The sequence below is a fragment of the Kogia breviceps genome, chromosome 9, assembly GCF_026419965.1.
Source record: "Kogia breviceps isolate mKogBre1 chromosome 9, mKogBre1 haplotype 1, whole genome shotgun sequence".
Taxonomy (NCBI): Eukaryota; Metazoa; Chordata; class Mammalia; order Artiodactyla; family Physeteridae; genus Kogia; species Kogia breviceps.
In genome coordinates, this window is record NC_081318.1 from 95,943,990 (window position 1) to 95,958,808 (window position 14,819).

General features: G+C 51.3%; 1 protein-coding gene across 12 annotated transcripts in view; it reads right to left on the bottom strand.

Moving 5' to 3' along the window:
- The window catches only part of ATXN7L1 (ataxin 7 like 1), a 253,101-nt gene that overhangs the window by 40,902 nt on the left and 197,380 nt on the right, over positions 1 to 14,819 (bottom strand). For all 12 annotated transcript variants that reach the window (XM_067042825.1, XM_067042828.1, XM_067042824.1 and 9 more), the window contains 2 exons: positions 3,246 to 3,529; positions 31 to 113 (listed from right to left, as the gene is read on the bottom strand). In XM_067042825.1, coding sequence (XP_066898926.1) covers positions 31 to 113; positions 3,246 to 3,529 — 367 coding nt within the window. The remainder of the gene's footprint in view (positions 1 to 30; positions 114 to 3,245; positions 3,530 to 14,819) is intronic.

The window sequence follows — 14,819 nt, forward strand, 5'->3', positions numbered from 1 at the left end:
AGGAAGTATTTTTTATGGAAAGAGAAATACCTTGCAGGTGAGGGATCTTGTGCAAGGTTTCTTTGTCTCGGGATCCAATACTCCACAGTGTTTATTTGGGTCAAATTCTCTCTCTGGTTTAAGAAACAAACAAAAAATATAAGAAAAAAGGAGACTAAATAGGATTTGGCATTAAGACCACATTTTTTAAAAAAATGCACATTTGCACCAACAAGTGAGACATTGTCAGGCAATCTGTTTTGTTTTTTTTCCAACCGGCTGCTAAAATGCTTCCAGAACCGCTGGGGGAAGATGGCGCTCCCCTCTGAACCCAAGAATTCCCAAGTCCAGCGGGAGGCGGTAGGGAATCGGAATGCACAAGGGAATGGGGGTGGGGTGGTGGGCAGTGGAGGGAAAGGAGCCAGTTGCTCTCACACTTTCACTCCAAACAATTCCCCCGGTACCTCTGGGCAGAGGTGGCTGCAGACCAGGGAGAACCACCTGAGTCCGTCCCAAGGGCCACTTTTTCCCCCGGGGTAGCTCCAAGAATACATCACCCACCCCTTCCTGCCCTGCCTCCCTAATAGTTTTAGCCATTTAAGTGGGAGACTATTCCTTGACATGTCAGTGTGACCTGCCTCTCCCATGCTTTGCAAAGTCCTCAGCACGAGGCTTTCCACGCAGCCTCGCCGGCCAGAAGAATCAGCTCCCAGATTCAGGAACGTAGAGGCAGGGGCAGGGCAGGTGTGGGCTTTACGCTGAGGCTGAACCTGAAGGTGCCCCTGGGCTGAGGCCTGATGCTCCAGATGGGAACAAGCCGGGTCCCTCGGGGACCTGCGGAGGGAGGCGGGCTTTCCCCAGCTCCTGTCTTCCCGCTGGACTGCTGACGGCTCATGGTGGGGTTACTCCTAAGGAATCTGCTCTTTTTATGCCCATTTTGGATCCCTCACCCCTTCTGGATTACAGAAATGCTCTCCTCCCCTGGAAAATGAGGGGGTGTGCGGCAATCTCTTGAGGACCCTTCAGGCTTTCAAGTTCCACCTCTCGATGACCTGTGCCGTTTCTGGAAGGCACCCAACAAACACCTGAGTCCTGCAGGGCCGGAATGACATAGCTCTTCTGAGCATCCAGGGAGACGGGCAGCAGCATTGGCGGGTGGGTGGATGGGTACGCGGGGGGGGGGTCGTATATATACTGGGTGGAATGTCTCCTTAAGGGCCTCCAATGGCTGCAAGCTAAAAAGAGGTTACCTTGCCTGAAAAACTGCCTGAACTTGGTGGAGTAAGCTCTGACCATAATAAATGAATGCATTCTATTTTTAAAAGAAGGTTTGGGAGCTGTGGGGAGGTTGCGACAGTGGTGATGACGATGTTTGCAATAAAACCGTTCTCATATCCAAGACAGATTTCCTGGTTGACTATCAAAACGCATCCTGCCTCTTTCCTTTGCTTCTGTCTTCTTTTCTTAAGCTTCATTTTTAAGAAAAGAAAACTGCTAGGCCTGGAGATATTCGCTTCCTACGAGCCCTCTCTGCCCTCCGAGGAGGGTCTGGGTGCCAGGCTCCAGGCCGCCCGGTGTGAGTTCTTTCCCTTGGGCCTGGCAGAGTCAGACCCGTGCCCAGATCCACACCGGCACTTGTGCTGGCCTGGAACTGAGCGGGTTGTTTGGCTGGGGGTAGAAGCTGGCTGCCAAATGTGACCGTGAGAGAGAAATAAGCAAAAGACCCAATGAGACAAAACCACCAACAAAATGCAAAATCCCCAAACACACAAAAAATGCCCGAACAACTTCAGATTAAGGTGCCGGCTGGAAGCCATGGTCATACTTCTGCCAGGAGGAGGAAGCCGGCCTCACTGCGCCCAGCCAGGCCTACTGGGTTGCCCCCTCTGCAGTGAAGATGAACTTTCCCTGCAGGGAGACAGCCAGGAGCCGGGGGCGCTCCATCCACACAGTGAGGCCCCTGCCCTCAAGAGAGCGCCAGGCTCTGTCTTTCTTTCTGGACAGCAGGTGGAAAGGACACGGAGAGATTCTCAGGGTAAAATAACTGTGTCATTTGAATGCTTTGGGCCTGAGGTACTTTTAAGAAGTAAACTTTTTAAAAGTGACAGATGTAAAGATAGAGAAACTGAAACAGATAAACACGAAGTCGAAAATGAAAATGACCCACAGTTCTTGGGGCGCTTAGGAATTATGCTCATACCAGAGGACACAGCTTCACTCTCACAGGGCAGCTTACCCTGTATGGTGGACCCGTGAACAACGTGGGTTTGAACTGTGCAGGTCCACTTACACGCGGATCTCTTTCAATAGTACATACTGTAGTTCCACATGACTGGAGGTTGGCGGAACCCACAAACAGAGAGGAACTGCAGATACGGAGGGCCAACTAGAAGTTATACAGGGATTTTTGACTGCGTGGAGGGTCAGCACCCCTAATCCCTGTGCTGCTCAAGGGTGAACTGTATTTTCTTTTTTCTGGTTGACATTTGATAAGTGCCCAGAGTGTGTGAAGAAGTTATAAAGTTTATAGCTTTTCTTGGTTTTTTAGAGAAAGTAAAGCTGCCAGATTTCCTTCTACAACAATCCCAAAGCAAGTATCACCCACTTGGGGGCCCCTAAGCGCAACCATTGTCTTAAGGACTGGCCGTGTGCACCTTTCTGGGTACCCTGAGGTACTCAGGCAACCAAGGAGATCGGAGAGAGACCCTTCAACGCCCCATCTGCTGTGCCCGTCCAAGCGTTCCCAGATGGAAACGCCAATCTGCTTATGTGGGAAAGGCAGTTGTGGCCCCATAGCACAGAATCAACCTGGAAACCAACAAGACCAAAGGATGGAGATGGGCAGACAGCACCCACGCGACTGTCCCAAGCCTGCCCTGAGCTACTGGGAGATATCACGGCGGGTTGCCCGACTCTGCTTTCGGGAACCCAGGGGGCAGTTCGGCCTGTCAGTGTGAGGTCAAGACCCTCCGAATCCACAGGCAGCTGAGGGCTTGCAGAGCCTCCTGCCTTGGGGTCACTAAGGTAACTCTTGCCCAGTGCTGAGCTGAGCGAGGTTCTGCATCTGGCCCGGGATTAAGAGGACCAGTTCTCCCCTGTATTTTTAGCGGGGGTGGGGGTGGGGTTTCCTGTTTGCAGGTAAACTCCGTGTCTCCCTTAAAATGAAACAGACCTGCTCAATTATAAGAAAGCATCACTCCCACGTTCTGGATGCAACTCAACTGCAATCTGATGACAAGCCAGACTCGAAGGACACAGACACGTACCTGAAAGTCTCCTGTAAGGCTTGTTGTTGTTTTTGGTGCCATTTTGGTGTTTCTTGTCTATGGTGGCAGACAAAATTCCTTTGCCATTTAAGATCTTCTCTGGGGAAGGTGGCACTGACTTGGACATCAAGACCGGCTTAATTACAGGTGGGGTGGAGACGGCAGAGGATGAGGTGGAGCAGGAAGTGACCGCAGTAGTGGTTGTAGAGTTCATTTTGATATTGGCACCATCTGCCTTCACTAGGTTAGGAATTTTCTCTAAACTGACTACGGGAACCGGAACACTGAAAAATAAATGAACAAACACACACAATTGCCTTCTTTGATTCATCTGGTCTGCTGAGAAGATATCCCTGCTTATCATTATCAGGACACTTCCTTATCACTTATTTATACTCCTCCTATACGAGAACAGGAGGATTCCAGTTTTGATGGGAGGGAGATGCACGCCTTGGAAAGGACCAATAGGGGGTGTGAGGCTGGCACAGCGCCAGGGACGGCATCAGACCTCACTGATTACCTCCTGGACCGGTTGTCCCCGTAGATCCTGCAGCTCCCCCCTTTCTCAGTCCCTTTAGTCGGTAGTCTCTGAGACAGCACCTTGGGCAAAACAAGGCGCCTGCTGTGAAGCTCAGGAAGCGATGCCGTCTGTCCACGAAGGCCGTTGTGCCACGGAGCCGCGTGCTGACTCACGCCCCCTCCCTCCCCCGCTCTGCTGGTCTCCCACCCAGGCGATCGGGCCTGACATCTGTTTAGCTCAGAGCTCACACAACACGGAGGCATGGCTGTGGGCCAGCGTGCCATGCTATACACTGTCAGAGGACTTCTGGATCGCTCATATCCCGGGGATGGGCTCAGATTGAGTGAGCCGCCATGGAACATTATCTAATATTCCATTTTAGGCAGCTACTTATGTAAATAGGCAATTCTCAAGGCTGCCAGGTGAGAGGATGAATTTTAAGAAGACAGAGCACAAAGGTATATGTTTGCTCTTCAGAGTCTGTCACCTTAGCCCCACTCCCCTGCCATTTCTCCTGTAATGGATATGCATTTGATTTCTGTGCATTTCATGCTGGATGACCCTATGTCTGGGCGGGGGGGTGGGTGGAGAACTCTGTCTTGGGGTCTGAAAAGGTGAGATGAGATGAATAAGCTTTGTTTTGGTTCCTGAACTAGATTCCCTTTCCTCCTTGCAGGGGGGCAGAATGGGAACACTTCAGCCCCCCAAGTCATTTCTGGGCTGAGAGTGAAGCTGACTTAGCTATCTGAATGCCAAATGGGCTAGAAGAGGGCTTAGACATGCCTGCAGACAATGGAGGACATGAAAGACAGGCTGGTTTTGCAGGTGAGGAGTCTTATCTGCCCACATGGCTGGCTGGCTCTCCCCTCCCTACGATTCATTCACAGATCATTTCTTTGATCAATTTGTTCGTGAAATTATTTCAGCAACCCCTCAGCCCCTGCCCCTCTGCTGACTCTGGAACAGGATCCCGCATGTTATTTATAGGCCTTTGCCAGTGAGAAGGGCACTCAGTAAGTGAAGCACAATGCTCCCAGACTTGCGACTTCACCCCAGGACCACGTGCTTTCTTGGTCCGGGGAAGCATGGGATGGGACTTCAAGTCCCACGTGAGGGGAAACTGGAACAGTGGTTTTTAGTTAGACACCAAGTCACTGACAGTTCAGCCTTTGATGAGTGTTTCAATCACCGAGATATAGCTGCACTGCTGCTACTTTCTCGTTAATGGCAATTCTCAAAGCACTCCCCTATCGCTGAAGAAGAGCACAAGAAGCCCTTGAAGAGTCAGCACACTAAGAAGCTGCAAAGATATTACCTGGTGAAATTAGTGCTGCATTCCTGATTTCTTCCAAATGGTAAAAAAATGCAAAGGCATGGGATATGGAATTCGTCCAGGCTCATTCCTTCACTCAATTTTAAAAGACACAAATTATAGAAACCAGAGTCGCAAAGAGATATTTGTACACTTTGTTCATAGCAGCATTATTTACAGTGGCCAAAAGGTAGAAGCAACCTAAATGTCCACTGATGGATAAATGGATAAACAACATGTGGTATATACATACAATGGAATATTATTCAGCCTTAAAAAGGAAGGAAGTTCTGACACATGGATAAACACTGAGGACATTATGTTCAGTGAAATAGGCAAGTCAGAAAAAGGTGAATACTGTATGATTCCACTTGTATGAGGCACCTGGAGTGGTCAAGTTCATAGAGACAGAAAGGAGAATGGTGGTTGCAGGGGAGTATCGAGTTTAGTGATACTGTTTAATGGGTATCGAGTTGCAGTTTTGCAAGCTGAAGAGTCCTGGAGATCGGCTGCACAGCAATGTGAATGTACTTAATACTCCTGAACTGTACTTTAAACATGGTTAACATGGGAAATTTTGTTACGTGTATTTTACCATAGTTGAAAAAAAAAATTTAATGTACAAACCAAAAAAAAATCCCACAAATTACAAACTCAGGTAACTTAAATTACACTTCAATATCCTGACTTTAAAAATACATATCATAAGAGCCTACTTAAAAAGCTCTTGTTGATTTATCTGTCACCCTTGTTTTGACCTGCAGACTTTTATTTCTTTAGAAAAAAGTTAAACTTCAAGTGTTGATGTGAACACGTGGACTAGTAGCCAGGTGAAAAGATTCTCTAGCACGTGTGTGGCCTCCTCTGATATAGTTCCTTGTGAAGCCAAGTGTGTTCAGGAAAGGAAATTAGGAACTTCACGCTCCAGATCCAGCTCTTGTCCCATGAGCCGGTCTGAGTTGCATGCTGAGTACTCGTGGGCTTAGCAGACAGAGATATGACGTTGGGATAGAATGATCCAGAGCAATTATACCAACTGAAATAAATTTAAAAACTGAGTCAAGTGGTCCTCAGATGCTCACAGTACAGTCTGCGTTTCTCCCCTGAAGTCACGGTCCAACTCCCGCGAGCACCTTAAGGCAGCTACGAGAGCACAGGTGCAGCAGGTCCAGCCACTGGAACAGTGCCACGTGACTCACCTCTTTGACGGTGATGCTTCTTCCTGACTGTGTGTTAGTGACTGAGCTTGAGCCAAGCCAGCGAGTATGTGTGACTGATCTAATTTGGGATTTTCTCCACTGCCTGAGCGTGGTGCACTCACATCCTCTACTGCCAGCGCTTCCGTAATTCCAGCTGGACTTCAGTGCTAGTGCCCAGAGACAGGATGTGGAACTGAAGTCCATCAGAAACAAGAAGGGAAGGCTGATGTGTGCTCCTCTTGGATTGGAATGGGGGGTGTTAAGGAAGGAATGTTTCAAAGGGCTCCAAAGACCAGGTGAGGAGCGGAGCCACGGAGTAAACACCCCTGAAGCCAGGCAAGCAGCCACTTGGTAGTGGGAAGAGAAGGAAGATTGAGTTGCTGGGGTGGGAATTCTAAGGGTGTCCACTAGCTAATGGAGAAGGGCTAGAGACAGACAGGAGGAGAGACTGCGGACCATCTCTGATCCTTTTTTCTTTAGCATCCTTTCTTTCCCCCAAAAGGCTTTGGGCTTCCCCTCTAAGGCGACCTGCTTGTGGCCTGAGCTGGGAAGGTACTTCTGCTGGGTGTTAAGAGAAGACAGGGAAGCAGGAAGCTCAGTGATAGTAGCAAGGGTCAAACACATCCTCAGGGGAAATGAGAGAGAGAGACAGAGAGACAGAGAGACAGAGACACAGAGACACAGAGAGAGAGAGAGACCTTCCTAGTTAACCTCACCACCCTCATTCCCCAGCATAAATGTCAGCCATTGGTCCAGCTGAGAATTTAGTCTCCTTTCTTCACTACTATTGGCAATGGCCCCCACATCCCAAACAGATGAACAAGGAGCAAATGATCTCAAGAAGTTACCACACGATTTGGAAAGCCAATCCCAGAGGTCTGATTTTTTTTTCAGCCCTGGCTAACACAAGACACTACTGAGAGCCCCGGGTCCTGTTTCACTTACATACAGACCCCCGCATGTGTGAGGGAGGGCAGCTGCCCTAACACCATCATCTCAGGACTGCCTCCTCCTTTCTCGCATTGTCCCTTTTCCTACTTCCCTCCCTCCTCTGCCATCACCTCTCCCAGCCAATAAGTATAGTGTTCCAGCCCGGGCAGCAGATCCTGAATAACAGGCTCACTTTTTTTTACATTTGGAAAGAAGCCAAAAGATTCTGACACCCTGCTGTCACAGGTTGAGTATCTCCCACTTTGTCTCAAATCACAGGAACTCCAGCACCTCCATGTGCTGCTAGGAGCTGGGAGGGGTGGAGAATTGGCAACACCCAGATGACTGACTAAGGAATTTATTAGCCTCTTTGCTTCGTTTCCCCTAAGTTTAACAAAAGCCCTCAAGTTCCTTCCCGTTCAATCTCTCTTTTTTTTTTTTTTTTTTGCTGTACGCGGGCCTCTCACTGCCGTGGCCTCTCCCGTTGCAGAGCACAGGCTCCGGACGCGCAGGCTCAGCGGCCACGGCTCACGGACCCAGCCGCTCCGCGGCACGTGGGATCCTCCCGGACCGGGGCACGAACCCGTGTCCCCTACATCGGCAGGCGGACTCTCAACCACTGTGCCACCAGGGAAGCCCCCTTCCCTTTCAATCTTAAGGGATGCACTTACACACGCACCGAGGTCTCACAATTGGTTGCATTTACCAACTCACTATTGTCCTTTCTTTGAGGAGCAAGATTTGAAAGGGAAAGACGTGTCCCCACTCTTTCCCTGCTGCTTTCATAACGCCTGTTTTGTTTGCTTGCGAAGAACTCTCTCAGGGAGCCCAGGGCTGCAGCTCGTCCCCCTTCTGTGTCTAACATACTGGGAGCACTTATTGTTGTCTCTGCGCCTCTGTCCCGGGTCCCCAGAAGGGATCCCACAGCTGAGAACAGTCCCCCCTCATCTTCCTTGCTGGATCTACCTTGCTTCTTTATGCTGCTTCGGCTGCCGGCGTCTTCTTCCTGGGTGCTTGGCCTGCCTGAATTTACCTTTCTGGACCAAGAAGAGTCCTCTGGCTTTAAGAAAAATGGTTCTCCTGGCACCAGGTAGATTTCCCTCCCCGCCCAGTGATGTCTGCAAAAGAGCAGAGGTGGAGAATCTTACGGTGCCATTTCGAGGGCCACCAACGTGTTGTCAGACAAGCTGCTCTCCCTCCAGCTATGCTTTCCTGGCGATCATGATTTATCCTTCCATCATCAACAGATAAGCCTTAAAAGAATGGTCCAGAAAATATTTAGGCCTGCAGAAATCATTGCCAGCCCTGTTCCACTTAGCAGCACAGGGGAAAGATGGAGTTGACAGGCAGGAGCCTGAAGACATATGGTATTTGTGCTGTGGGTTACATGTCTGATGAGAGTTCTCGGCTGTCTGATTTCTTCCCACCAATTCCTTCAACTAAGGCCCATGAGCCTGTGTTTCTGGTCTGGCAGAATTTTGAGCATCTCTGACCCACTGGCTGATCCTTGAAAGGGTCGTCTCACCCAGCCTCTTGCCTTCCAAGAAGGGATAGTAGCTAAGTCATCCCAAATCAAAAGGAATTGACCTTATTTTAAAAGGCCCTCAGAGAAGGAATTCTATTTGGCTCTCTTGGGTGCATTTTGGGGGCTGCTATCAGGCCCTTAAGTCAAATTTAGATTCTTGATATTGAAGGAATACTTGGGACATTCTTGAAGTCTGGGAGTCAGGCAATCCCTAAGAATCAGCCTAAATAACAGAGCTGCAAAGTCCTATTTTGGTATAATAGACACAGGAAGTGCTATATAAATCCTGACGAATGAATGTATAGTATTTTTTTCAATCTGGAAAAAGTTTGGGAAAACTGTCAGAAAGCCAATTTGTCAACACCTGAAGCAAACAGTAAACAGGGTAATCAACCACCGAGCACGGGAAATAAGGAAATCTGCCTGATTAATATTATTCTGCGGCTGAGTGTCAGGCCTGGTGGGCAGAGAGGAAGCACCATGCATAATCTCTCCTGGCCTCTGCACAGTTTTGGATGCCCTCCCACATAACACACCCTCAGCAAGCTGGCAAAATGTGGGCAGACCACACAGCTACTGGGGGTGAGTGGCCCTGGCAGCTGAGGCAAAAAAAAGATTGGTTAGCAGGGTCTCATGCTAGCCCAGAGTCGTACCCACAGGAGCTCGCGGGGGCCCATCGCTGGCCAAGAAGATTAAAGTGTGTCAAGAAGATTCATCAGTGACTTGGGTGATAGGTCAAGATCTCATCCATCAATTGGGGGAAGGGGCGGTTAGTCGCTGGGAAGAATGATGTGAGACTTTCCCTTAGGAGGCAGGGAGAAATGAACAAGCTGACTCTGACAAATTTTAAACGTGGCCAGAGGCAACTAAGATCAAATCAGGGAGAACAAGTAGGGCTGAGTTGGGGGTCTGTGCCCCGTCCTTGTTCTGGGAAAGTCATAGAATGTGGAAGGTGTTGCAAGATAATTTAGGATAACAGTTAGGAATACAGGCTTTGAAATCAGACAAACCTAGATCCAAATCCCGCCTCTTCTATTGCTAGATGCATTACGGTGGGAGAGCCATCTGACTTCTGTGGGAATTAAGAAATGGCGGCCAGCCTGGCAAGTGGATGAGCGCTGGCCTGTGTTCCTCCTCACCTCCTTGGCAGGATGGCCTCGCAGTGCAACGCCCAGGCAGGCATATGAGGCTGCCCTGCCTGGCTCATCTCAGAATTTCACTACTCTGGCTTCAGTTTCCCTATCAGTAAAATGAAGGTCATGACAGCTATTTGAAGTGATTAACCGAGATAATACATATACAGTGCTCAGCACATGGTTGGTCCTCAGTAGATTGTAGCAAAAACAAAAAGGAGGAGAGGATCACGCCGTCCCCTCTCCCTACTGCCCCTGATGCTTCTGGGGTGCAAGTCACTGTCACCATCAGAACTTTTTGTCCTCTTAGCCCTTCGGTCCCACGATGGGGGGAGGGGTGGAAGAGGATGTGGGGGGCATGAATGGAAGATGGACGGGAGCAGACGGCCCTCCATATTTGCCCAGAGTGGAGGACCACGTCTTGGGGGTGCAGAAGGGGAAAGACAGGGCCGAGTAAGAAGCCTTTTCAGCCTCAGTCCCTTCCAGGAGCCCTCAGCCCTACTTCACAATCCCACCTGCTTCTCTACCTCTAGTCTCCTAGGCACGGCCCAAGCCTGGACTAGTGGTGAAAGCTCCCACCTGCATACACATTCCAGAAGAGTGAGAGGAACTCCAGCCCCCTCTCATACGAACATGTAGTCTCCTGCAACCCTGACTTGTGTGAGGCAATGGGGGTCCTTGCTGGCGCTAAGACGCCTTCTGGAAGAAGAACTGCATGTGCCCCCTTCTAGGCTGCTCCACATTCCCTGGAAGCAGGAAGTCCCAGCATCAGCCTCTGTTTAGTGTCTCCGGCACTTCTGTTAATCAGGGCTTCCCGAGGCACGGAGCTCAGAAGGTGGTCTCCGAACCCAATGAGAGATCAATGGGCACTAAATGCCCTGACATTCCTGGGGAGTCATAATACCCCAAGATCGTGGGAAAAATCAGCAAGCCAGAGGAGAGAGGAAGATAACGAAGGGAAAATGGAGTACTGGCACAGCAGGGTACCTGAAGCGGGACAGGCTGTCTCCGGAGCGCACTGGAGACCAGCCTGCCTGCAGGGGTGCGGCCCCGGGCAGTGAGTCCGGGTGGAATTTAAGACAAGCCCGGACCAAACCAACCATACCTGCTCAGTGCCTTTCCTTCTACATGTGAGAACGAAAAGCCTCACAATGAAAATGAGTACCCAGTGAAATTCTCATCAGGGCATAAACGGTATCAAGGGCCTTGGAGGGCAGGATGTGAGATGAAAGAGATCAGGAAGCGAGTGGATTGTGGATTGTGCAGGCCAGAGCGGAGCCCCCACCGCCGGCCCGGTCCGGCCTCGGCTCAGGAGCCCCAGTGGGCGCGCTCCCGCCTGCAGCCACCAGAGGTCATCGGCTCCCGCTGCTGGAGCTCCAAGCCGCCCCGCCGGCCGGGCCTTCCCCTCGCCTTCCAGCGCCCGCGCAGCCAGCACGTTCACGGACGGCCCCCCTCAGACCCTGCAGCCAACACGGCCCCAGAGGGAGAGACGGGAGTCTCACAGCACATCTTCCATTGCCCTGCCAGGGAAGGCGGGGAGCCGGGACCGGGTGTTTTTAAAAAGCTCTACGTTAACAACATCACCATCCAGTTGGAGACCTTCCCCCACGTTGTCACCCTTTCTGCGTTACCACTGCAGGCCTCGTCGTCACCGTCATCACGGCTTGCCTGAACCTGTATCGAACTCCCATCACCATCCAGCCTCTCTCTGTGCTCAATCCATCTCCACCAATGCAAACCCGACCCTGCTATCCTGCTGCTTAGAAGACTTTGTGGGCTCCCCACTGCCCGGGGGGACCAAGTCCAACCTCGCAGCTGGCCCCCGACGGTTCCCGCCCCGGGCACCTTCTCCCAGCGCCTCGCGGGACTCTAGCTCCTGGAACACTGTGTCCGTTCGCCTGGCTCTGCGCCTTGGCGTGGGTGGGCGGTTCCTTCTGCTGCTGTGCCCGCCTCCCTCCTCGGGGTGAACACGCCCCCATCTGCCCTGATCCGGAAGACGGGTCCTCTCCTCCCTCAGTGCCGGCTGTGCCTTACTTGGCCTTTCTGCCACACTTATCCCAACAAAGAGCGAGGTTTTAGTTCTAAGACTCTGTGGCCCGGCCAGACCATGAACTACCTGAGGGTGGGGAGCTGGACCAAGTGCATACATCACTCTGGAGTTATCCCAGCGACATACAGACGATTTAGCACTCAGGCTCAATCAGTGTTTGATGACTGAGTCAATGTTTGCAGTGAAGGTTAAATCACATGACACAATACGAAGCAAACCAGCTCTCCAGCAGCACAAATGCTTTAGGAGAGGACCGCCTGCAGCCGTCTCTCTTCCTGGTGGAGGAGCCGTGGCGATGACAAGACTGCAGAGGTGTTGTCGACCTGCCCACCCCCCACCATGACTCTCACTCGCCCTTGCCACGCATACACTGAGCACTGCCAGGCGCTGGGCTGTAGGCTGTGCCCACACGGGAGGTTGTGTTTCCTCCTCACCCTTAATTTATAGATGAGGAACCTGAGGCTTCGACAGGTTGACCCAGGGCATTTGTTCAGCAAAGCGAAGGGCGAGAAAGTGGCTGACCTCCAGGGAGCTCTAAGGGCGGGGATCTTTATCACAGCCCCAGCTCCACCCCTGTCCAGCTGTGTGCGCCACCTCAGGGAGCCACTTCATCCGTTTCCTCATCTCATCACCGAGTAGCCTTGAGGCTCAAAAGGGAGTCGGGCTATTGGGACTTCCCTGGCAGTCCGGAGGTTAGGACTCTGCGCTCTCACTGCTGAGGGCCTGGGTTCGATCCCTTGTTGGGGAACTAAGATCCCACAAGTCTCCCGGTGCTGCCAAAAAACAACAAAGAAAACAAACAGAAAGAAATCAAAAAAAAAAAAAAAAGGGGAGTGGGGCTACGAAGGCATCTAAAAATGACAAACGTGCTCTGCAGATATGAAGGACCATGGTTACCAAACTTCATGGCTCAGACTCTCTCTCTCTCTCTCTCTCCAGTCATGCCACTTCTTTTCTCTCCCCAGCTGTCACAGCCTATATTTTCCTTCCTTAGACTCTGGTCTTTATTTTTGAGCACTTCTGTGACTTGACAAGGTCAGTTGAGTTTACACCCAAGGAGCTGTCCATTGTTCTTCTGAAACTCAGGGAACAGGCAGCACTTAGATGCTTAAGCTCCAGATGCCTCCCTGTCCTGGCAGGGACATTATCCCCTCTGGATGCCTGAATCTCCTAACCTGCCTCCCTTCCATCCTCGTATCCACCTGCCCTTTCTATCCTGGGGCTCATCACAGAAACCTCTGGCTGCTCCTTCAGTCCACCCACCGCCCCTCCCTCAGCCTCTGCCCCGTTCCTTCTCCCTTGATACCCACACCTGTGCCACTAGGGGCAAAAACTGCCCTCACAATGTGCCCCCCTCATCTCGTGTGTGAGGGGCTGGACCTGTAAGTGGGGGTCCAGGGAGGGACTTCTGTGGAGCGCCGTGCCACCTCCTCACTTCCCTTCTGACCAGGGTTTTCCTTATGTGGTCAAGTGCATCCTGGGACACGACACGCAGGGGCTGTGCTATGCTCATGACTGCAACTGCTGCCTCTAATTGAAAAGAAAATACCTTTCCCTTCTTGCCAGATCACAGAGGGTTTTTCCTTTTTATCACCCAGGACCTAGTTCTTCTCTCCTCCTAACTCTAATAAATGGTAACGGAGAAAAAGAATTCCGTGATGGAAAATGGCACCCTGATTTCTCCTCGAGAACTCAAAGAATCATTATTTATACTGTTGCTTCCTTTAGCATCTCTGTGAGGAAGGAGAAGGAGCAGTTAGTTGTACTTCACAGACCCCTTCCTTCGTTCACTCACTCATTGTTCATTCGTTTATGCAATATCTGCTGGACACCAGATTCCATGCTAAAAAATGGGCATGCAGCAGAGGGCAGGGGAGGATAGAGATGCAAACAAGTACCATGGATGATGGTACCCGTTATAGTGGCATCTTGAGTGTTAATGGGAACTTAGAAGAAGGAGCATCTCAGTCTGTATAAAAAGTCCAGGAAGGCTTCATGGAGGAAGTGATGCTCATGCAGAGATTTTAAGTATGTGTAGGGACAGGCAAGGAGGCCGCTCCTGGTAGGGGAAACAGCACACGAGGAGCTACAATGAGATCGGGACACCTGGAAAATGAAATGAAGGGGTTAAAACATTGGCAGTAGCCATTGGACAAGTGGGAAATGCCAGATCATGTGTCTACCTCCAAAGGGGTTGAGCTTCTGTGGGCAAACAACCTGAGGGCCACTGAAGAATACTGAGGAGGGCAGGGCCACTGCAAGAACCCTGCTGAGGGATCTGGGGTGGTCAGAGCGGTTAGGTCACCTGGAGGGTCTGCTGCAGCCCTCTGGGTCTCTAGAATTTTTCCAGCCTCAGCCAAAGTCCTGAGGTCGCTCCCTACGTCCCGTGGGAGCCATCGATACTGAGCCGTGGTCTTGCCCCCAGTTCATGCCAACACCGGGCAAGAGCCATAAGCCAGCCTCGTTTCTCCCACGGCGCCTCGCAGTTAATCACTTCCTTCTCCATAAAGCGGCGGGAGGGCTTCCAGAGCTCTCCTACCGCACAGCCTCCGCCGCCCAGGAGCACGCGCCTCCCATCCTGAACACCCACAGGAGCCCTGCCTCTGTGAGAAGGGGGGCCCCTTCTCCACCCACCGCCGGGCACTCGCAAGGAGACCAGGGAGCTTGCTGATTTTTCTCTCGCTCTGGTTCATTTTCCTTCTGGAGCGGCAGGCTCGTCTTCTGCATTTTTAATGGCTGAGCACATTTAGCATTCAGCACACAGTGGGCTGATAAGGCCCAAAGAGAAGGCAGCAAGCCACGCGGGGGAGGAAAACCTCCTCCCTGCTCCCGCCCACATCAGTGGCTTTGCGGATTTGAGCTCCCCCCATCGCCCACCGCGCTGGACCAGGGTGGCTGAAGCGGC